Genomic DNA, 22700 nt, shown 5'->3' on the forward strand with positions numbered 1-22700 from the left:
CCGAGTGGCATAAACACATCAATAAAGCTAATCCAATTCAATTAAAAATACGACATTAACGAACTAAAGCACGTACATACATGAGGTAATGCCGACAAGTTGGGGTTTACTATTAATAATCAGGTTCCATGGACAAATTAATATCTTATATTTATAAATGCTTACTACTAAAATATGGAGCATATTCGTCCCAATATCCATTGAATATTAGGTCAACGGCCAATTATCACAATAAAACAAACGAATTAAATAAAATCAAAAGTCTTCAAAGAAAGTATAAACTAGCCAGGTCCCCATTTGATTATAACTTGAAAGAACAAAAACATGCAATACACAAACTGTTCTTCGTGGTAAACGTACGAAACACATCTTTCACGTCACCATCAACACTCGATGACAAAAAGTTATTCTGATCTCCCACACAAACGAAATTACAACACTTACAACAAAAACACACACTCAGTACATATTTCTTTATCAATCAATTACTGATCAGCAACTGATGGATTGAAGGCCGTACAGACCTTCCTGATCTCACTGTTGACAGGGCTAGTCTTGACATTAATGAGGCTCATCTTGATCATCGCTCTTCCGAACTCGACGGGAAAGTAGAGACCGTCGTAGTCGAAAGGGTTTAGGAGTCGCCGGACAAATGGCTGAGTCCTCGGGTCGGTCCAGAGAAACTGGTCGGACTGAAGGACTCCGCGGCCGTTTAAGAGGTTGGTGTAGAACGACAAGTCGAATTTCGTTCCGCTCTCGTTATCGAGCTCGACTCGGACCGTTCCGTTGCCGCCATCGGGGCACAGAGCTCGCAGGACCGGAAGGAAGTCCGGGTCGATGGACGGGTCGGCTCCGGACTCAGTGGCGTTCGTGAAGTTGTACAGCCTGAACCGGAACAACGCGCACGAGGTTGTGCCTATGGTGTGTGAACCTATATCATATAGTAATAATGATTTTTATTAGTGGCAAATTAGGCTACTTCAATTTTTTTTAACTTATCCTGAAATTCTGTGAATGGATTGAAATGTTCTATTCGGAATAGTGTTGGAATTTTGGTCAAACCGGAAAATATCTTTTCCGGTTAGGTTAATTCCGACACTACTAAAATATAATCTTTTTTTTCTATATAAATAATTTGAAATTGTAACCACCAAAATAAGTAGATATAATACAATTATTAATTCATACATACCAAGAAGAACGACGAGGTCTTGAACATCGAGACCCAAGGCACCAAGCTTGTCTATCTGTGCAGTAACGTTTTCTGTAGGACCAGGCAAATCTCTTGTCTCCGATTGTAGCGAAACCAAGCCGTCTCTTCTTCCAGTTGGTACCTCCCATCTTAGCCCACCGGTCTACCAAAAAAGAGCACATACCTATACTTATTATATTGAAGAACATAATTACTATATCCACGTATATATATATGCATGTGTTTACGTACCAAAACGGTGGCGTCACGTGAGGCGAGCGAGAGAATATCGGCGCAAGAGACGACGCCGGGGCATTCGGCTTCGAGGCGAGCCTTGGCGTCGTCGATGACGACGTAGCCGTTGATGTTGCGGTTCGCTCCGGCGCTCTTCTCGGTCCCGTTGCCCTCGATGAGGACCGAGGCGTCGCAGCCTCGGACGAAGCAGTCGTGGAAGGCAATCCTCAGAATCCCCGGGGCTATTCTAGGGTTTGTGGCTAGCTAGACCGGCCGCGACCGCCTCAGCGACTATGGTCTCGGCGTTAGGGCACGAATTCGCGTAGAATCCGACACGTGTGCCACGGCCGTGAACCGGTGTCGCCGCTGCGGCGAAGAACACGAGCAAAGCCACCGAAACGGTGGTTCTAGTAATGAAAATCATTTCTGATAGTAGAGAAATATAGTAGTGTTTTTAGTACAGATACAGTGATAAAAATTTGTTTTAGGATTTTTAGTTTTTAGACTTTAGAGGGCTTATTATGGACTGGGTTGTGTTTTTGGAAAATGCTTTGCATTGATGGGTTTTATAGGACGTGGGCTTTAGAGGTTGGTGCGATAGGGCATGTGAAAGTAAGAAAAGCCGGCCATTTACAAATAGGATAATCGATGTCCAAAGTCTTTTAAAATTAAAGGATAGGGACCCAATTAATAAAACTGAAGAATTTTGAGAGAAGTAACAATTAATAATTAATTTATAACTATAGTATTTTTAAGGGCAGTGTAGCGAAATAGCCAAAATAAAACTATAAAATTTGTTTTTAGCTTATGTTTCACAATTTTTAGGGAAATAGCCAACAGACTTATGTGGTAATAATTAAGGTCTGATTTACCCTTATTTATTAACAAATTCGTCACTTTCTCTCTCCTACATTTTTCCTACACTTTTTTTACATAAAAACTTCAAAAAACCATATCTATCTCATATGAACTCGAAATTGAGTGATTCCAAATCCTACGGATTCGTGACGCCGAGATCTTCAAAAATAGATCCATTGTGTTTGATGAAAAATCATGTTTAATACCATAGATGTAGAAAAATCACGTTACTACCTTAAATATTGAAATAACTGGAAATTTTTGAAATTATAAAAAAAAATGAAAACGTAACTATGATGCATTAAACATAATTTTTCATCAAACAAAATGGGTCTATTTTTGAAGATCTCGACGACACGAATTTGTAGGATCTGAAATCACTCAATTTCGAGTTCGTATGAGGAAGATACGAATTTTTTAAGTTTTGATGCAAAAAAAATTATTTGAAAAAAAATAGGAGAGAGAAAGTAACGAATTTGTTAATAAATAAGGGCAAATCAGACCTTAATTATTGCCACATAAGCCATTTGGCTATATCCCTAAAAATTGTCAAACATAGGCTAAATCCAAAATCACATGTTTAAAGTGGCCTAGTTACTTACAAATCTCTATTTTAATTAAAATTATAGTCTAAATATTCAAATATAAAGAAATTAACTCATTTATGTTCTTATATATTATAACCATGCTTTTTGTCTTAATTTGAACTATTTCCTTAATTATTAGATAATTATATTAAAATTTTAAGATAAAGAGTTAAAGTAATCATATACTTATTAGCTCTCCTATAATTAATATTATAAATGCGCAAGATAAACTATAAACATTAAAAATTATAATAATATAAGGCGAAGATATATCTACTAAGAATAATAATTAATTAAAAAAAAAACTATAGATTGAGACAGTTTGATATGCTGTAGCCTAACGGCCTAACTATAGTATTATAATTGAGTGAAAATTAATATATTAGGGTTTTCTAATAATATAATGTGTTCATTTTCAAAATATAAGAGCCTGCGTGCACGCTAGCTTTTGATTACACGTATTAATGCGCATCCCTAGTCGTATTTTATATGCAATATCCCTGGCCAGATAGCCCTCTAAATTATACATAATACCAGTGTTTTAAACCCGTTTGAAATGTATAAATAATAAATATACGAGTAAGTATCCAAAATTACTACAAAAGTTTCGATATTATTTTCCTTCATGCATCTTATAGTTAGAGTTCTTAATTAGATTTACTTCTCAATATGGAAGAGAATAAACGTGTCCTTAATAATTGGAAACTCACACAAACTCCACTACTTCAAATTTTAATAAAAGTTTTTTTTTTATGAGCATTATTTGAGATTTCAATTAGTATTGTGTTTTGAAATCTTCTTCCATATCTATCTTTCTCTCTGTCTCTCTCGTCATTAAATTTTAAGTGATATTAGCCATATGAATCACAATTAACAAGTTTATATGATATATTACTATTTTTAGACGGTTTTAATTTTTAGTGTTTTCGGTAATCTTTAATTTATTGGGTACTTTTTTTTTTTTTTTGTCGATTGAACCTACCACCTCATTTTGAAGAGGTGGTGTAGAATTACCAACTCTACTCACATGTATTATTTTTTGGTTTCGTATCATTAAAAGAGGGAGGGAAAGTATGGTAGAGAAACGAGGGAAAATTCTCACTAATCGATCAAATAGTATAGTAGCCGAGTGGCATAAACACATCAATAAAGCTAATCCAATTCAATTAAAAATACGACATTAACGAACCAAAGCACGTACATACATGAGGTAATGCCGACAAGTTGGGGTTTACTATTAATAATCAGGTTCAATGGACAAATTAATGTCTTATATTTATAAATGCTTACCACTAAAAAATGGAGCATATTCGTCCCAACCCATTGAATATTAGGTCAACGGTCAATTATCACAATAAAACAAACGAATTAAATAAAATCAAGTCCTCAAAGAAAGTATAAACTAGCCAGGTCCCCATTTGATTATAACTTGAAAGAACAAAAGCATGCAATACACAAACTGTTCTTCGTGGTAAACGTACGAAACACATCTTTCAGTCACAATCAACACTCGATGACAACAAGTTATTCTGATCTCCCACACAAACGAAATTACAACACTTACAACAAAAACACACAGTACATATAGATTTATTTATCAATAATTAATTACTGATCAGCAACTAATGGATTGAAGGCCGTACAGACCCTCCTGATCTCACTGTTGACAGGGCTAGTCTTGACATTAATGAGGCTCATCTTGATCATCGCTCTTCCGAACTCGACGGGAAAGTAGAGACCGTCGTAGTCGAAAGGGTTTAGGAGTCGCCGGACAAAGGGCTGAGTCCTCGGGTCGGTCCAGAGAAACTGGTCGGACTGAAGGACTCCACGGCCGTTTAAGAGGTTGGTGTAGAACGACAAGTCGAATTTCGTTCCGCTCCCGTTATCGAGCTCGACTCGCGTCGTTCCGTTGATACCGTCGGGGCACAGAGCTCGCAGGACCGGAAGGAAGTCCGGGTCGATGGACGGGTCGGCTCCGGACTCAGTGGTGTTCGTGAAGTTGTACAGCCTGAACCGGAACAACGCGCACGAGGTTGTGCCTATGGTGTGTGAACCTATATAATATAGTAATAATGATTTTTATTAGTGACAGATTAGGCTACTTCAATTTTTTTTTTTTTTTTTTACTTATCCTGAAATTCTGTTAATGGATTGAAACGTTCTATTCGGAATAGTGGTGGAATTTTGGTCAAACCGGAAAAGATATATTCCGGTTAATTCCGACACTAATAAAATATAATCTTTTTTTTTTTTTTTGGAAATAATTTTAAATTGTTGATGAATAATTTAGAACGGTACTGAAATTTTGGTTCCGTGAATTATATCAAAATAAATTTCAGTATTATGAAAAGTGTCGGTAGCCCAGGTTTACCTGTAATCTAGAACATGAGGTAATCTAGAACATGAGGGTACTATATTTACCACCTCTTTTTTTTAGCAAGGTGTTTACTTCTATACCCTTTTAATTTAAATTATAACATACCGTTATTTTATTTAATTCTTTTTGTATACATATAAAAGTTTCAAAATTTTTTAGGGGTGTGAACACTTTTTTTTTCTTTCCAAAAAAAGAAATCATATAATTTTAAGCTTAAGGTAAACAATAACGGCAAAAAGAATTTTAAACTTGGCATATGCTCATTTGGTCTTCACCTACCTCCCCTCTTAAGAGCAATAAAATAATAATAAAACTTCTTAAACGTAAATATATTTAGTTATTTATTAAATAATATAAGTAGTTTTCAGATTCCGTGTTTTGGGTATTGAGCAAGACGATATTTTCTTCTTTTTGACAAAAAGACGTATAAGACATAATTTTAAATTGTAACCATCAAAATAAGTAGATATAATACAATTAACTCATACGTACCAAGAAGAACGACGAGGTCTTGAACATCGAGACCCAAGGCACCAAGCTTGTCTATCTGTGCAGTAACGTTTTCTGTAGGACCAGGCAATTCTAGTGTATCCGATACTAGCGAAACCAAACCGTCTCTTCTTCCAGTTGGTACCTCCCATCCAAGCCCACCGGTCTAACCAAAAAAAGAGCACATATCTCTACTTATTATATTGAAGAACACAATTACTATATCCACGTATATATATATATGCATGTGTTTACGTACCAAAACGGTGGCGTCACGTGAGGCGAGCGAGATAATATCGGCGCAAGAGACGACGCCGGGGCATTCGGCTTCGAGGCGAGCCTTGGCGTCGTCGATGACGACGTAGCCGTTGATGTCGCGGTTCGCTACGGAGCTCTTCTCGGTCCCGTTGCCCTCGATGAGGACCGAGGCGTCGCAGCCGTGGACGAAACAGTCGTGGAAGGCAATCCTCAGAATCCCCGGGGCTATTCTAGGGTTTGTGGCTAGACCGGCCGCGACCGCCTCAGCGACTATTTGCTCGGCGTTAGGGCACGAATTCGCGTAGAACCCGACGCGTGTGCCACGGCCGTGAACCGGTGTCGCCGCCGTGGTGGCGAGGAACACGAGCAAAGCCACCGAAACGGTGGTTCTACTAATGAAAACCATTTATATAGTAGTGTTTTTAGTTCAGATGCAGTGATAAAAATTTGTTTTGGGATTTTTAGTTTTTTAGACTTTTAGAGGGGTTGTGTTTTCGGATAATGCTTTGCATTGATGGTTTTATAGGACGTGGGTTTTAGAGGTTGGTGCGAGAGGGCATGTGAAAGTAAGAAATTAAAAGCCGGCCATTTACAAATATCCAAAGTCTTCTAAAATCAAAGGATAGAGACCCAATTAATAAAACTCAAGGATTTTGAGAGAAGTAACAATTAATAATTAATTAAGAATATATAGTATTTTTAATTAAAATATAGTCTATATATTCAAATATAAAGAAATAAATTAACTAATTTATGTTCTTATATATGGTATATGACCATGCTTTTTGTCTTAATCTGAACTATTTCCTTAATTATTAGATAATTATATTAAAATTTTAAGATAAAGAGTTAAAGTAATCATATACTTGTTAGCTCTCGTATAATAAATATTACAAATGCGCAAGATAACTATTGAGACAGTTTGATATGCTGTAGCCTAACTATATTATTATAATTTAGTGAAAATTAATATTAATATATTAGGATTTTCTAATAATATAATGTGTTCATTTTCAAAACATAAGAGCCTGCGTGCACGCTAGCTTTTGATTACATGTCAATTAATGCACATCCCTTGTCTTATTTTATATGCAATATCCCTGGACAGATAGCCCTCTAAATTATACATAATACCAGTGTTTTAAACCCGTTTGAAATGTATAAATAATAAATAATACGAGTAAGAGTATCCAAAATTACTACAAAAGTTTCGATATTATTTTTCTTCATGCATCTTATAGTTAGAGTTCGTAATTAGATTTACTTCTCAATATGGAAGCGAATAAACGTGTCCTTAATAGTTGGAAATTCACACAAACTACACTACTTCAAATTTTAATAAAAGGTTTTTTTTTTTATGAGCATTATTTGAGATTTCAATTAGTATTGTGTTTTGAAATCTTCTTCCATAACTCTCTCTCTCTCTCTCTCTCTCTCTCTCTCTCTCTCTCTCTCTCTCACACACACACACACACACACACACACACACATACACACACACACACACACACACACTCTCTCTCTCTCTCTCTCTCTCTCTCTCTCTCTCTCTCTCTCTCTCTCTCTCTCTCTCATCATTAAATCTTAAGTGATATTTGGACGGTTTTAATTTTTAGTTTTTTCGGTAATCTTTAATTTATAGGGTATTTTTTTTTAAGAACCATTAGTGGGATTGAACTCACCACTGGAAGTTGTGAATAATTACCAACTCTATTCCCATGTTTTTTATTTTTCAAATTTTTGTACTTAAATTTGACTCATTATGAATTCGTATTTTTTAAGATGGATTTTATTGCTGATATTAACCAATATAAGCTACTATAAGTGAGTTAAAATTATGAATCACAAACGTTTTGTAATTTTGATAGGACGTAAAAAATAAAAATTTTCTAAAGAGAACATGAAAATATCGTTTTTTTGAAATTTATTATTTATTATGCTCTGTGAAAATTTGAATTTGCGAATCTGAGGGGACATTTTTATGGGCCGGGTTTGACTAATTTGTAAAATAAAATTATAGCTTTATCGTTTATAAATACGGTTTATTTGATTTATGATGATTTTATAACATTATATAGATATTAGTGATTTTACAAATCATATATTTTTGTTTTATTATTCAGCAACAGTGTCTTAAATAAGTAATTAGATCGTGACTTCTCCGTTTGATTTGAAAAAGGGATCAAGTCATATCTCTTCCTTTTCACATTGGTTATCATAGTTAAATATTATTAATATGCAGTTGTGTTCATCTTTGACTACAAGTTTTTTTAAGTTTTTTTTTTGTTCATTGTTTGTACTTATTCAATATTATATTTTTTCAGAAATTAAAATTGATTGTAAAGAGTCAATTACATATTTTTTGAGATTTATTTATTTATTTATGAAACAGTAACTAAATTGAAATTTCAACGTTTCAATTTGACTAATTAATTTTTTAGAATGCTTTTTATATTAATTAGGACCGTATAATTTCGTAACTCCAAAGCAATTGCTGATGTGTTTGCGGGGACTAGTCTGCGCAATATGAAATTTCTGGCACCTGACATTTGAAAGTTCCTCTAGTCCAAATTCAACAATTGGACTTTTTCCCTCTATGATTTGAAAGATAATATAACTTATTCTTCATTTAGTCGTGGATAGCATCATCGGATATTACAGCACGATATAATCATATTCTCAGCCTTAATAACTAATGGCATCTACACAATTTTTTCACCTTTTAAATTATACAAAAAATCACTTTAATAAAAGATACGGGTTTTGGGATGCAAACTTATATTACATATAATAGGTATGTTGGACCATATTATTTCCCAAAGCTCACTACGTGAGTTTTGAATGTGGAAAAGAATGGTGGCCCACATGTATTTATTTATTAGTTTAATAATAATATGATAATTTCTATTAGTTAATAAATAAAAGGTGATTTAGTATTGTAATTTGATGATGGATCTATATAAAGCTAATCATAGAAATTGGTTATCTCTTCATTTATAGCCTAGTTTTTATATGCCATCACAAGAAATCTATTAAGATTAAAGAAGTCAAGAGAGATAAATCAATTTTGGTTATCCGCCACCGTCGTTGTTCTCGTTATGGATCGAGATAAGTTTTCTTGATCTCTAATAGTTTGTGAAAATCTTATAATTCTAAAATCTTGGCTATTTAAGATTGTTTAAATTATGCTCACAAGATACAATTTGATAATTTTACATAAATAAATGAATAAGACATCATTTTTACTGTAATAGGTACAAATAATTATTCGAAGAAAAAGAAAATAAAAAGTAACTAAGAAATTACTACGATGATTGGAAGTGAATACTTGCTGAAGTTAACTTTCGTTATAAACTTGTAAAATTAAGTACATGGCCATCAAATTTCACAGCTTACAAATATACTAATAATTAGAACTGAAATTTGATCGAGTCCGGTAATTTTAGACCATTTTCATATTTAAATTCAAATTAAAAAAAAAAAAAAAAAAACAAACTAGTGCAATAACCTGTCTAATTAATTTAGTCCAAATTCAAAAGTCGATTAACCAAATATTCGATTATTCAATTTTTTAAATACAATATATTGTTTTGAAAAACTCTTTTTAAATTCGGTTATTTGGTTGTTTGAAATTTAAATTTAGATTTAAAATCAGCTACCCAATTTCTAAAATCTATAAATACTTTGAAACTAGTTTTTAAATCCATATCCGGTTCTAAAATTATTGCATTGATCAACATAATGTAAAAATGAGTCAAATAATATTTTAACCCGGCCAAACTAATAATACAATTATCTAAAATATATAAGAATATAATAGTTCATATGCATACAAAATAAAATCAAAATTAAGAAGACATCGTGCATAGAAAAAAATCATCGATCAATTAGCCGATAATAAAATTTGCTAAAACTAAAAATTGATATCCGGCTTAATTTGTGAACTGGACCGATTAATTGAATCTTAATTTTAATTTTAGGATTTTTGTAGTTATAACCATTTGACTTATAGCGTTTTGTATGATATCCAATTTTTTGTAAATTTTATTTAAATAATCACCTCAACTTATTTACGGGACTCAAATAGGCAAAAAAAAATACTAATTAGGCGGGAATGCTTTTGGGTATTTTGTCTCTTTGATGCCTATTTAGCTAATTTTTTTGTTAATTTTATGATGTGTCACCTTTTTTATTTATTTTTTTAATGTTGGATCGGCATGATTATTGATTTGATCTGGTTTACGTTTATTTTTGTACAGCTGTGTCTCTTTTCTCTTACTGCATCCGATTATTCCAATCCTATCAGATGTGAACGCACATGTGGTAATCGAGTCTTTTGAAGAAAGTATGAGGCACGCGTATTTTTAAAATATATATCTGCAGATAACTACAAGAGTGGACATAATATAACGTCATGCTATAAACGTCACTCTTTTATTTTTTATTTTTTTTAGTGACCTCTAAGTCGTTGCATAACTTCAACCTCCTAAGAACGTCACTGTTTATTTATTTATTTATTTATTTATTTATTTTTAATGACCTCTAAGCCGTTGTTTTTTCTGTTTAGTAACACTCAAGCTTAAATAAGTGTGCCTCATACTTAACATTGTAGATAGATAAGTGTTTCGATCTGAAAAATAGACAAGTGAAGACATCAAATAATTTTTTGTAACTTTTGAATCTAACAATCTGTGCAAAATAAAGATGGCAAAAAAGTCTTGTTTAAATCAAGATTCGGTTCTCACTTAAGGTAAGTAAGAACTAACTGCCAAATAGTGAATGACTACTTCTAGCTAAAAGATTCAAACAGAAGTATTGGATGATATGGCACGACTTAGCTGTTATTGAAGCGGGATAATCCATATTGATTGGGTGTGAATAAATATGTATTTACATATCAGTTGAACATCTGTACTTAGTACCAATTGATTTTGAGATGGAATTCAACAGCTCTCACTACTTTTCTCAAGGACAAGATAACACGGTTGCTATTTCTCAAAGGCAACATGATATTGTTATCGATCACAATGGTATAAGAGGAAACAATCCGTGTAATCTTGGTATATTTGTCGGAAGTTCACGAATGAGGTTGAAACAAACTAGCAAAATGCAGGATCCGAGATCTTTGGAATAAGCCCGAGAGTGAAGGTTTTGCCTCAAGACATGTCGATTCGGGGTCGAGGATACGATTGGCCATAAAATATATCGACCATCCGAGTTTTATATTAATTTTTAAAATTAATAGATTATTCAAATTTAGATATATGGATTGGCTCTTTTTAAGTCAATGATTCAAACGAATATTTGAATTATATATGGCACGATATATTCATATATATAATTATAAAAAAATCGCTTTGACTAGTCCTAACAAGTTGAATACTAGAATGGACAATGAATAGTGATTCAACAAACAAAAAAGAACTAACATAATAAAAGGAAAAATATATCATTATTAGTATTATTGCTATTATTAATTGAGGGTAATATTGCTATTATTTATGGATGCAATCCAAAATTATGTTCCTCCCAAAACTATACGGTATCATAGCCCTTAAAATCGAGTTTGCGCATTCGTTGAGATCGTTACAATATTTGAACAACAAGTTTTAAATATGATGGATCTATTAAACGATACAAGTCTCGTATTGTTGCAAAGGGTAGTTTTGCAAGAGTATGACATGGATTATGACCATTCGCATCATAATCAGAGTTGCTTTTTGTTCATCGATGGAATATATCTCAAATGAATGTTAAAAATGATTTCTTGTAGGTGATCTTCATGAAGAAGTTTATATGTCACATCTTCCTAGCATCGCACATCGACTTGTCTGCAATCTCCACAAAGTTTTTTTATGATCTCACACAAGCCCTCGAGCCTGATTTGATAAGTTTTCCATCGTGATAATCTCTCTTGACATCTTTCATAGTCATCGCAATTTAGCCTTAATTGTCAAGCGTATAACAACACGTCATATATCTTCGTATTCTTTTATGTTCATGATTATTATTTGTGATGATGATTATACTGAGATTGAATCCTTAAAGTGTAACTTAAACTCATTTTTTTATGCTATGAAAGATATCTTGAGTTTGCTATATTATTCTACGGGGATTGAGGCGACCTCTTCTCAAACAGTTATATTTTGTCTTTAATTAGTTAAAGTATATATCTCAGGACCATTGACACTCCTCTTGAAAGCAAGCAGGCCCGGCCCAAGCCTTAGGCCAACTAGGCAATGGCCTAGGGCCTCATATTTTTGAACAAAATTAAGGCCTATTTAAGAGTAAAAAACAGCTCATATAAAATAAAATAAAAGGCTCACCATTATACAAATCACATTTTTGTACACATATTCAGACTTTAGGTGATTTATTTGTAAAACAAACCCTATAAAATGGTCTATCCTTTATTTTAGAAGAGTTTTGAAAAATGTGTGTACATATAAAAATTGTTCTTTTATTTTTTATGCATTTATTTTTTAACATTGATCGATTTTGGAAGAAAAAAAAAAACATGTTACGGGTTTTTGGTAGGCAAACAAGTTCTCTAGATGAATTGGTTTTATTTTTATTTTTTTGTAATTTATTAAGGTCATTATATAATTTTTGATCTTATTAATAATAATTATGGTTGAAGATTTTACTATTTTTTTCTTTTAATATTTTTTAACGGATTAAAAAGGTCAAATTTTTAGTTTTCGCCTAAGGCCTTGTTATTTGTTGGACCGGGCCTGAAAGCAAGGATCGTAACTCCTCATCCTTGTTGGGCATATATTGCCAAAGGTCTCGTTATTTGTTGGGCCGGGCCTGTATTTGTCTAATATTTTATATTAATTTTTAAAATAAAGTCTTATTCGAATTTGGCATTTTTAGTCAATAATATAAACAATTGGCTAAATTTAGCATATATAGTTTATAAATAATTAATTTGACTAGTCCTATAACAAGTTGAGATTACATGTGGTCCAGGTCCACCATATTAGAATACAGTAGACAACGAAAAATGATTCAACAAACTAAAAATAATAAAATAACACTCAAAATCTGATTTTATTAATAACTTTGTAAACAAAAGGCAACGTAGTTGCGTTGTACGTAATACGTATAACTAACCATCGACACTTCTCAGATAGTTAGGGATTCTCACACACGAATTACACTCGTTACTAATAAACTGACAGGTAAATAAATAAACCCTCACACACATAAACAAACACTACAATTTTTTTTTCTTCCCGCAGGTTCTTGATATATGATTCTATAGTGATTAATTAACCAAACCACATAATTAATTAATGGCCGTACAGACCCTCCTGATTTCACCGTCGGTAGGGTTAGTCTTGACACCGACGTTGCTCATCTTGATCATCGATCTCCCGAACTCGACGCCGAAGTTGAGTCCTTCGGGGCCGTTAGGGTTCAGAAGCCGGCGGACAAAGGGCTGAGTCCGCGGGTCGGTCCAGAGAAGCTGGTCGGTCTCGAGGATTCCGCGGCCGTTGTTGAGGTTGGTGTAGTACGACGTGTCGAAATTCGAGCCGCTTCCATTGTCGAGCTCGACACGCCTCGTCGCATCGCCGTTCTCGGGGCACAGCGATCGGAGGGTCGGGAGAAACGCCGGGTCGATCGAAGGGTCGGCGCCGGACTCGGTGCTGTTGGTGAAGTTGAAGAGCCTGTGTGAGAACAACGCGCACGAGGTTGTGCCTATGCTGTGTGAACCTACACATATAGAGAGTGAGAGAGGACAACAAAAAAAGGTTATGTTTCTAAGGTAATAATAATTTTTTTATTATTTATTTCACGTACAGTTTAACGTGATGTACTATAAATTTTAAAGATTTGATGCATGTACCATTATCGATGGGGATTTTGTTACGAGTACATTTGCTTGCATGAAGATAATTTTTGTATGCATGAAGCTTCTATTCCACGTAAAGTTTAACTTATTATTACAGTATTTTAATGAGCAATTTGTTAAAGAACCATCATGTAGTATTATGTGCTCAAAAACATTTAAAAAAAAAATTAGCAAAAAATTATGCAGTCACGAGTTACTCTTTTTAATTTATTGTCAATTAAATTTGATATTAAGCTACATGATATATATAACTCATGTAATTAACATGCAACGATACAACCAAATTCCCGATCGATTGGGATGTGAAATAATGGAACATGTATAATTTAGTACGTACCTAGGAGAACTACAAGGTCTTGAATGTTGAGGTTCAAATCTCCGAGCTTTCTTATCTGAATATCAACTGGTTCTCTGAAACCAGGTAGTTCTGTAGTCTCGGATCGTAATGAAATCCTTCCATCTCTTCTTCCAGTTGGCACATCCCAACCAACTCCTCCAGTCTTCAAAACACAAGAAAATAAAAAAAATTTGTAAGAAAAAAAATATAATTTTGTGACAGACTTAGGAGTCTTTGAACTTTAGAAACCTGACACTCAAGGGATATTTTTTTTGTCTGACTTCAGTCAATTGTGTAACGAAATTTCAGTGTGACGTGAATTTATTTTTTAAGGTAATCACGTCACATATATAGTTCTATATTAAAGTTATGTGGCTACAAGCTCAAAAAATTTCAAAGTTACTATTGGTAAATATATATATATATATATATATATATATATATATATATGAGTCTATATATAATGATTAATTAATTTACCAAGACAACGGAATCGCGAGCCGCGAGGGCGAGGATATCGGCGCAAGAAACGACGCCGGGACAGGCGGCTTCGAGCTGAGCCTTGGCATCGTCAATGACGTTGTAGCCCTGAATTCCGCTGTTTTGAATGGCGGTTTTCTCGGTGTCGGTGCCCTCGATGAGGACCGAGCCGTCGCAGCCTTGGACGAAGCAGTCGTGGAAGCTGAGTCGGAGCAGCCCCGGGGCTATTCTAGGGCTTGTCTGAAGGTGATTTTGCACTGTCGATGCCACGATGGCTTCGGCGGTCGGGCACGAGGTCGAGTAGAAACCGACACGTGTACCTTGTCCGTGAACCGACGCGGCAAAGATGCCGAGGGAGAGAAGCAAATAAGCGAAGCAAGATAGGGTTTTCATGGCGAGTAGTGACTAGTTAGGTATGTATTTTGAGTAGTGATAAAAAGGTCTCTTGCTAGGGTTTTAGAGAGGCTTTTTGGTGTGTATGTGAGTGTGTTTAGATGCTTTGGTTTTGGCGGGTTTTATAGGACGTGAGTGTGTCAAAAGATTCATACACGTGGTCGTACGTCTAAAGTAAGAAATGCCGGCTAATCAGAGAAATTAGCGGAAAACTCTCTGCTTAAAAGTCATATATAAAAACAAGGGTTTCTGGAACTGGGGTATAGCATAGAGAAGAAATATATAAAATAAAAAACAGCCCTTCAAAGCTTATCATTTATGATATAAAAAAAATCTGAATGATGATCAGTATGTATATAGCTATTGAATGATATACACATGTTACTTGAAACCGCTATATATCTTCTGCTTAATCTACAATAGCTTAACAATAAAATACTTAAAAGTTCACGCAAGTTTATTTTTGGGCTAACTGATCAAAGTCCGTCCAATCCAGACAAAAGTTTAAAAAATGAAATAAAAGTCTAATTATTTTTTGTTTTCAAATTTTTGTAAATAATGTAGTATATTTTTTATAAACCATTAGTATTTACAAATATATATCAACGTAATGGTGAGCCTTAATTGTAATTGATTAAAAAAAAATACATCACGTGTATATCCACTTTATTTTACGTCGAGATTTTTACATTTATTATATAACCTTATAATTATGTTTAATATTCTTAAGGAAATTGCACACCAGGAATCAATTAAATTGATATCACTGACATGTTTGGAATTATTCATCAATTGCCAAAGTGGTCGTTATCATATAGAGCTCCGGTGAATGGTCATAAGTGGTGGATAGAGCTTTGAAAGTTCTAAACGGTCTAGACATCGGAATATATGTCGAACTGGAATACTATTCCCTATAAATGTGAAACGATACATTAATTTTTCGTTTATTGCGGAGATATTTATCGTCTTGCTAACTGTTTGCGTGGTAGCCTGATAATAATTGAAGAGGATAATCAATCTTATACAAGCTTAAACTACATATCTTTGCGCTTTGTCACCTTATAAGAACTGCCCTTAGTTCTTTAAATAATTATTTTGACGACATGTAAATAATTGACTGTAGTAAAATTCAATAACGTAATTAGAGGGAAGACCTCAAAATAGGAATTAATAGATTTACATATTTGATATAGCTCGTAATATTAGAGGACAATCACACGTTTGCTAGCTAAAAATTATTTGTTTGCATGATGATTGATATGATTTTTTTTAGGGATGTGTGTGCCACACACGCATTAGATATGGATAAGAGCCCCGGTATTTAATATGTTATGTTATGTCCACTTCTCAAAAATATAAATAGAAAAGAGTATTTATGTGTTAGTATTTTTTTTCTTGATTTCTCTTTCTCAGGTGTAATGCTTATTATGATTAATTTTTGTTAGAAGTTGGTGTGTACCACACACGCATTAGATATGGACAAGAGCCTCGGTATATCTTATGTCCAATTCTCAAAAATAAAAATGAAAATTAATATTTATGTGTTTGGATTTTTTTTTTTCTTGATTTCTCTTTCTCAGATGTAATGCTTATTATGATTAATTTTTGTTAAAGTTGGATAAGTCAAGTTTTTGTTAGAAGTTTTTATTTAATTTTTTTTGTTGTCTTTTTTTTTTACTAGTCATAACAGTGACTACAATTTAACTTCCATAGTCCAATGAATTTGAATCAATATGATTAAAGCTAATCTAACTTGATTCAACGCTAAGCCTTTAAGTCACTAATAGAGCATAGCTGTAGCTTATGTAAAATTTGACCGCGTGCCAAAGCATGTCATTGTCTTTGAGATTGTGCCACTCCATTTGTAACTTAATTAATGAATAATGAACATAACTAATAATATCTGATTTTTACTTTTGATAAGTCAACAATAATATTACTCAATAATATGGTACACTGGTTATTTTGGAATTGTTCTCCTCCACTTGAAGATACTTCCAGTACTAGCACACCTTGACTTACCTAACTTTTCTTCTCACCCTCCATGCTTTTTTGAATGCTAAAAAAGATTCTAGTTCGTTTTCGATTAGAAAATTGCGAAAACAAAAATTGCAAGATATTGAGCTAAAACACAATTGTTACAATAATTAATTTAGAAATACACGTACATATATATAGATAAAGTAATTACATTATATTCTGTAATAATTTATATTTATTTAAAAAAATGACAAAATAGTCCTTGCAAATTAAATATTTAGTATAATAACTTAACTTTTAAGTTTTCAATAAATTGGTCATTGAGTGAACGTGTGTATTAGTTACATAATACGTCGAGCATCAATACAACGTTATTAGTTTATATCCTTTTCACCTTCGTAAACAATCAGTAATTCTTTATTCCAAAGTTGTCTGTGATTTATTCTTACAATTTGGTGGTCACATTAAATAGATCAGTTTTTGCTTTATATATGTTATTTGTCATCTTAGTTCTAAACGTGTTATTCTTTCAGATTTTCGATTTTGTAATACAATATTATATGCATTGTATACAATAACATATATACATGATGTAATCAATTTATGTAGCAAGGCAACTTCGATTTCGCGGGTTGTGTTTCCAGAATTTTTATTATAATTCGCGTTCTTCATTTTTTTTTTTTTTACTATTCTACTTAAAGTCAGACAACTATGAAAAACTCGCGATCGAGAGGAATTCATTGACACCCAGCTCGACTACTTTTTTTTTTTTTATGTTCTGATTTTTTTTTTTTACGATAGAAGGATAATTAAACAAGTCTACATGTAAGGGTTAAAAAGGGATAAAAAGAAATATAATATGAAAAAATTGTTATTTTTGTTCCTTTGGGTTCAATTCACTATTTATTTACATATTAATAGTCACATCCAGACAACATATATAGTATTCTTTCTTTCCATATATACATCATTCGAGCAATATTATTTGAATTAAAATATTTGGCGACATGCACTCAGATACGCCAAGATATCACGGCTATATATCTGATTTAATCTGAACTTGTGATTGTAGTTTATCTCAGCTACATATTTCACCTTGTGATTAGGTTTTTTTTTTTTTTTTTTTTTTTTTGCATTAAAAGAAAAAAATAAAATAAACGTACGTCTGTTAGGCAACTAAAAGAACGAATTCCAACGAGTAATTAATCACGTTGTATTGATGCGTGTTAAAAATTAAGTTATGTTATGATCAGAATCCGTACGTTGAATAAATTAAGAAGAAAAGACAACGAGAAGTAAATAGACAAAATTAGCATATTTGAAGGTATAAATTCATTGATTTTTATTCAAGCCAATATATGTATATATAGGCTTTTCTTACGTGTAGCATATTTTGAAGGTATATATTATAACCATCAAACACTTCTCTGATGATTATATATTCCGACTCAGAGCATCTTTAATGGTTTAGCTTAGGGTATTGCTTAGCTAAATAGTATTTTTGCCACATAGATTTTCTAGAGCTAAATAGTTAAGCAACTAGCTTAAATTAGCCAATTTGCTTAGATTTGCTTAGCTAAATCAATAGCCAATATGCAAAACAATGATTAAGCAACTAGCTAAATATTTTTGATATTTGCAAGCAAATCCCTACAATTCTTAAGCAAGAAACCATTAAAGATGCTCTAGCTACTAATAATAGTGCGGAATACATAGGATAGGACTGGAAATTAATACAAATAAAAGCAGGTTTGACGGCCGGCTATTAATTAAAATCCTTACAAATATGGACTAAGTTAATTAATGGCCGTACAGACCCTCCTGATTTCACCGTCGGTGGGGCTAGTCTTGACACCGACGTTGCTCATCTTGACCATCGATCTCCCGAACTCGACGCCGAAGTTGAGTCCATTTGGGCCTCTCGGGTTCAAGAGCCGGGCCACGATGGGCTGAGTGGTCGGGTCGGCCCAAAGAAACTGATCGGAGGGAAGGATTCCCCGGTTCCGCCTCAGGTTGTTGAAGTACGAGGTGTCGAAAGTCGACCCGCTTCCGTTGTCGAGCTCGACCCGGTTTCCTCCGGGCCCGCCTTGAGGACAGATGGCGCGGAGGGTCGGGACGAAGCCAGGGTCGATGGTGGGGTCCGCGCCGGTCGTCGAGTTCGGGAAGTTGTACAGCCTCGTTGCCAATAACACGCACGAAGTGGTACCAATGGTGTGTGAACCTGGATATATATATAGTTCAAGCTAGTAATAAGTACATTTTTTTTCTTAATATTTCATTCTTATACATAATAATATTTTGGTGCAAAAAATATTGTAGCAATAATATTTACATAAACCTATACTTTGTGCCCTTATCTTAAAGCATATACGGTCATGTATCTACTTTAGAAAAAATTCCAACCTTATAAGACTTGTAAAGGGTCTTTATTTATGTATTTAAGAGAATGCATTGGTTTGGAATATATGTTAAACAAAAGTAAAATATATAAAATAGCTAGGTAGATATTCAAAGTAAAAAAAAGTTAATACTTAATAAGTTAGAAATTTTGTACTATATTCTGTGGAATTTTTACGTGCATGCGTGTCAAAGATTTGCATGGGGTTTTGTGGATTAGAATATTTATGACGTTACTTACCAACAAGGACAACAAGGTCTTGAGCGTTGAGATTCATAACAGTGTTGAACTTCTGTAATTGGGAAGCGACAGATTCTCTAGCGTTGGGTAAAGTTCCTGTCTGTGATGCCAATGAAACTCTTCCATCTCTTCTTCCTGTTGGGACTGCCCATCTTCTCCCTCCTGTCTGTATCCATCAATAGTAAAATCACCAAAATACAATTATTTTTTTTACTATATATATAATATATACATATATTTCTAACAGTATAGGCATTAATCATGGGCGAAGTCAGAAATCTAGATTAGGTGGTTAATTTGCAACAAAAAAATTCAGGGACTGATTTGTAAATTTTGAGAGTAAAAAAATGTAAAAATAAAATAAAAAATGAGTATTTTAGTTATGATGTCTTTTTAGAATATTTTGCTGTATAATTAGGTTATTGTATACCCATATAATATAATTAAAAATATTGTTGTGTATTTTAATTATGTTAATTAATTAATTACCAGAACAGTGGAGTCACGCGCCGCAAGTGCGAGGATATCGGCGCAGGAAACGACGTTAGGACACGTGGCTTCGAGCTGAGTCTTGGCGTCGTTGATGACGTTGTAGCCGTTGATACCGCTGTTTGGACCGGCGGTCTTCTCGGTCCCGGGACCCTCGATGAGGACCGAGCCGTCGCAGCCCTGGACGAAGCAATCGTGGAAGTGAAGCCTGACCAAACCCGGGGCGATTCTAGGGTTTGCTCTAAGATGTCTCGCGACCGTTGTTGTAACGATGGCTTCGGCGTTAGGGCACGAGGTCGAGTAGAAACCGACACGTGTCCCTTGGCCGTTAACCGAGGCGGCGAGGAGAAAAAGAAACACCACCCATATTAGGGGGTTTTTGTTAAAACAAGCTTTGGTTGACATTGATAATGGTATTTAGTATATAGATCGAGGACTTGTAAGAAAAGTGATAGTAAAGTGGTTTTAATTACTATACTTGTGGCTTGTGTTGAGAACATGCTTTGCATGGGAGAGGATTTTATAGGACGCGAGAGTGTCATAGATTCGTAGATGAGAACGTAGAAAAGTAAACAAAGCCGGCTAATTAGGATAAGACAAAAGTATTGGTCTCAAAAGTCATATCAACTACACGAGTAAGAAAAATGTGGCCATAATTAATTGTAAAATGTGGGGTGTAGTGTAGAGTAGTGGAGACTCGGAGTTGAGTGATTTGATCATGTCGGATTATTAATCGATAACTAATGAGAAGATTAGATTTCACTTGCATGGATGTAACACCATGCACGATTCACGCGTGAGTAATCTTTGATGTGTCCTTTTCAAATTTGAAATATATTACTATTTAGTGAATAGATAGTTATACATTTGCGCACTGCAGTTCAATTATTCGTTTTATGAATTGACAATTCTAGTCAAAAGGGAAACACTGTAAAATATCTTTCAACATACCGACAACATATATTTTGATTAGTTACTTCCATTTTTTTTTTATAAATATATATATATATATATATATATATATATATATATATATATATATATTGTCGGTATGTTTATATTTATATTCAATATTATCAACTATGACTTAAAACGATCTCAAATATTTATATCATCATGCGCCACTTAACTTTCTATTATACTATTAATTGAATATTATTAATTATAAGTTTGGAAGTTCGATTTTATATTTTATCATTTTGTTTCCAAATACAAGTTAGTTTACCCGTGAATAAAAAAATTATCTATCAGCTGGAACTACGCGTCAAATTCTTATTACACAATAGCAACTAGTAAGATAAATGACATACGCTAACTAAATATTTGCTTAAATAATCTAATCTAAGACACACAAGCTTCTTTGTTTATCACGCTCAAATTAGCAAGATATGCCATATTATGGTTTAGCAAAACAAGAATAACATTTCTATGCATGAAGATAAATAGATATCAGCTAATACAAATAATTATTTACGTTAGATCTCCTCTCTGTATTATATAGTTGAAAGCTAATTTACGTACATGACTATTTCAAAAATCGTTTCAATTTTTTTGTTGAACATTATAAACTGGCGGCGCTGATCATATATTCGTACGCTATGGTTGCATATGTACAAGACCGATTGCATATACTTTGGCTTACTATATATATGACTAAAAGTTAACTTCTATAATATTCCCGATTTTCACGGGAAAGTACCAAAACTATTGACAATGTCCTTTTTAACTCATGCGAAAAATTAATAAACATAATACAAGCCATATTTTCTGGAATATTTAGAACTAATCTGAGTAACAATATAATAAAATCAAGTTGTAAAGCACTTACATGTGGATTTTTTTAATTGTATTTTTAGGGCCCCGCCAAATTAAGCTGTCAATGTAGAAGGAAGGACTTATAACCTTGAATATCCGGCCGGATATGCTAAATATATGCTTGGAAATAAAACACACGTAAGCACACATTTATATAATATGATTAAATATACATAAAAAATGTTCTAAATATTTTTTTAATCTAATTATCATAAATTTGAATTATATATATTGGACAAAATACTATTCACCACCGTATGTTATCTCTCACTTTCACTGTTACAAATCATCAAATGCATCACATATATGTCAAATAAATATGAGGGCAGATCATCACAAACCATTAGACGCAATAGGTATCGCATATTTTTCAAACTGAAATCACACGCGTTTGTTATAGAAATTATATCAGCCACTTTCTGTAACAGTTTTTTTTAAGTAAGAGAAAATTATATGCGCATAATGAATGTGAAATAATAAATGAACGAACTCACGAATTGCTGAACCAGACTTTCGACTATTATACAAGAGTACATCACTTATGGATCGACATCCTCTACATAGCAACACAAATATGATTAGAAAAGCTATATGAAATAGTCAAAACTCTCAATTAAAATTATACCACATCTATTCAAATATTAAACATATAGCTTAACTCATGTCTACACGTTTTGTCTTTGAGTTATCTTCTTAATTTATAGATAGTTATATT

At 33.4% G+C, this 22700-nt stretch overlaps 3 protein-coding genes and 1 pseudogene across 4 annotated transcripts; all 4 read right to left on the minus strand.

Moving 5' to 3' along the window:
• Window positions 1-270: 270 nt before the first annotated feature.
• On the minus strand, window positions 271-1949 carry LOC149387065 (peroxidase 71-like; annotated as a pseudogene). Its single transcript, XR_016300952.1, has 3 exons — window positions 1445-1949; window positions 1193-1355; window positions 271-931 (listed from the first exon to the last, which is right to left on the minus strand). The product of XR_016300952.1 is annotated as a peroxidase 71-like (transcript).
• Window positions 1950-4263: 2314 nt separating this feature from the next.
• LOC149387066 (cationic peroxidase 2-like) lies at window positions 4264-6500 on the minus strand. The gene is made up of 3 exons (XM_089624070.1): window positions 5997-6500; window positions 5741-5903; window positions 4264-4925 (listed from the first exon to the last, which is right to left on the minus strand). Exons 1-3 carry the CDS (start codon window positions 6399-6401, stop codon window positions 4480-4482), a joined length of 1014 nt encoding a protein of 337 aa, XP_089480196.1. The 5' UTR covers window positions 6402-6500; the 3' UTR covers window positions 4264-4479.
• Window positions 6501-13021: 6521 nt separating this feature from the next.
• LOC149387067 (peroxidase N1-like) lies at window positions 13022-15154 on the minus strand. The gene is made up of 3 exons (XM_089623083.1): window positions 14671-15154; window positions 14191-14353; window positions 13022-13714 (listed from the first exon to the last, which is right to left on the minus strand). The coding sequence occupies exons 1-3, from the start codon at window positions 15061-15063 to the stop codon at window positions 13287-13289; spliced, it is 984 nt and encodes a 327-aa protein (XP_089479209.1). The 5' UTR covers window positions 15064-15154; the 3' UTR covers window positions 13022-13286.
• A 3580-nt stretch (window positions 15155-18734) lies between these two features.
• LOC149387068 (peroxidase 62-like) lies at window positions 18735-20656 on the minus strand. Its single transcript, XM_089623961.1, has 3 exons — window positions 20171-20656; window positions 19682-19847; window positions 18735-19264 (listed from the first exon to the last, which is right to left on the minus strand). The coding sequence occupies exons 1-3, from the start codon at window positions 20573-20575 to the stop codon at window positions 18840-18842; spliced, it is 996 nt and encodes a 331-aa protein (XP_089480087.1). The 5' UTR covers window positions 20576-20656; the 3' UTR covers window positions 18735-18839.
• Window positions 20657-22700: the final 2044 nt, after the last annotated feature.

Source organism: Urtica dioica, chromosome 8 (assembly GCF_054948205.1).
Source record: "Urtica dioica subsp. dioica isolate 48M chromosome 8, U.dioica_male_clone48M_v1_H2, whole genome shotgun sequence".
Classification (NCBI taxonomy): domain Eukaryota; kingdom Viridiplantae; phylum Streptophyta; class Magnoliopsida; order Rosales; family Urticaceae; genus Urtica; species Urtica dioica.

What these genes read in the sequence shown, in the direction of transcription:
- LOC149387066 (XM_089624070.1), bottom strand. Translation starts at nt 6,401, where the DNA reads ATGGTTTTCATTAGTAGAACCACCGTTTCGGTGGCTTTGCTCGTGTTC. An exon ending in CACGTGACGCCACCGTTTTG is followed by an intron (nt 5,904 to 5,996) that starts GTACGTAAACAC and finishes TTTTTTGGTTAG; the next exon opens with ACCGGTGGGCTTGGATGGGA. An exon ending in AGACCTCGTCGTTCTTCTTG is followed by an intron (nt 4,926 to 5,740) that starts GTACGTATGAGT and finishes TATATTATATAG; the next exon opens with GTTCACACACCATAGGCACA.
- LOC149387067 (XM_089623083.1), bottom strand. Translation starts at nt 15,063, where the DNA reads ATGAAAACCCTATCTTGCTTCGCTTATTTGCTTCTCTCCCTCGGCATC. An exon ending in CTCGCGATTCCGTTGTCTTG is followed by an intron (nt 14,354 to 14,670) that starts GTAAATTAATTA and finishes TGTGTTTTGAAG; the next exon opens with ACTGGAGGAGTTGGTTGGGA. An exon ending in AGACCTTGTAGTTCTCCTAG is followed by an intron (nt 13,715 to 14,190) that starts GTACGTACTAAA and finishes CTATATGTGTAG; the next exon opens with GTTCACACAGCATAGGCACA.
- LOC149387068 (XM_089623961.1), bottom strand. Translation starts at nt 20,575, where the DNA reads ATGTCAACCAAAGCTTGTTTTAACAAAAACCCCCTAATATGGGTGGTG. An exon ending in CGCGTGACTCCACTGTTCTG is followed by an intron (nt 19,848 to 20,170) that starts GTAATTAATTAA and finishes TGATGGATACAG; the next exon opens with ACAGGAGGGAGAAGATGGGC. An exon ending in AGACCTTGTTGTCCTTGTTG is followed by an intron (nt 19,265 to 19,681) that starts GTAAGTAACGTC and finishes ATATATATCCAG; the next exon opens with GTTCACACACCATTGGTACC.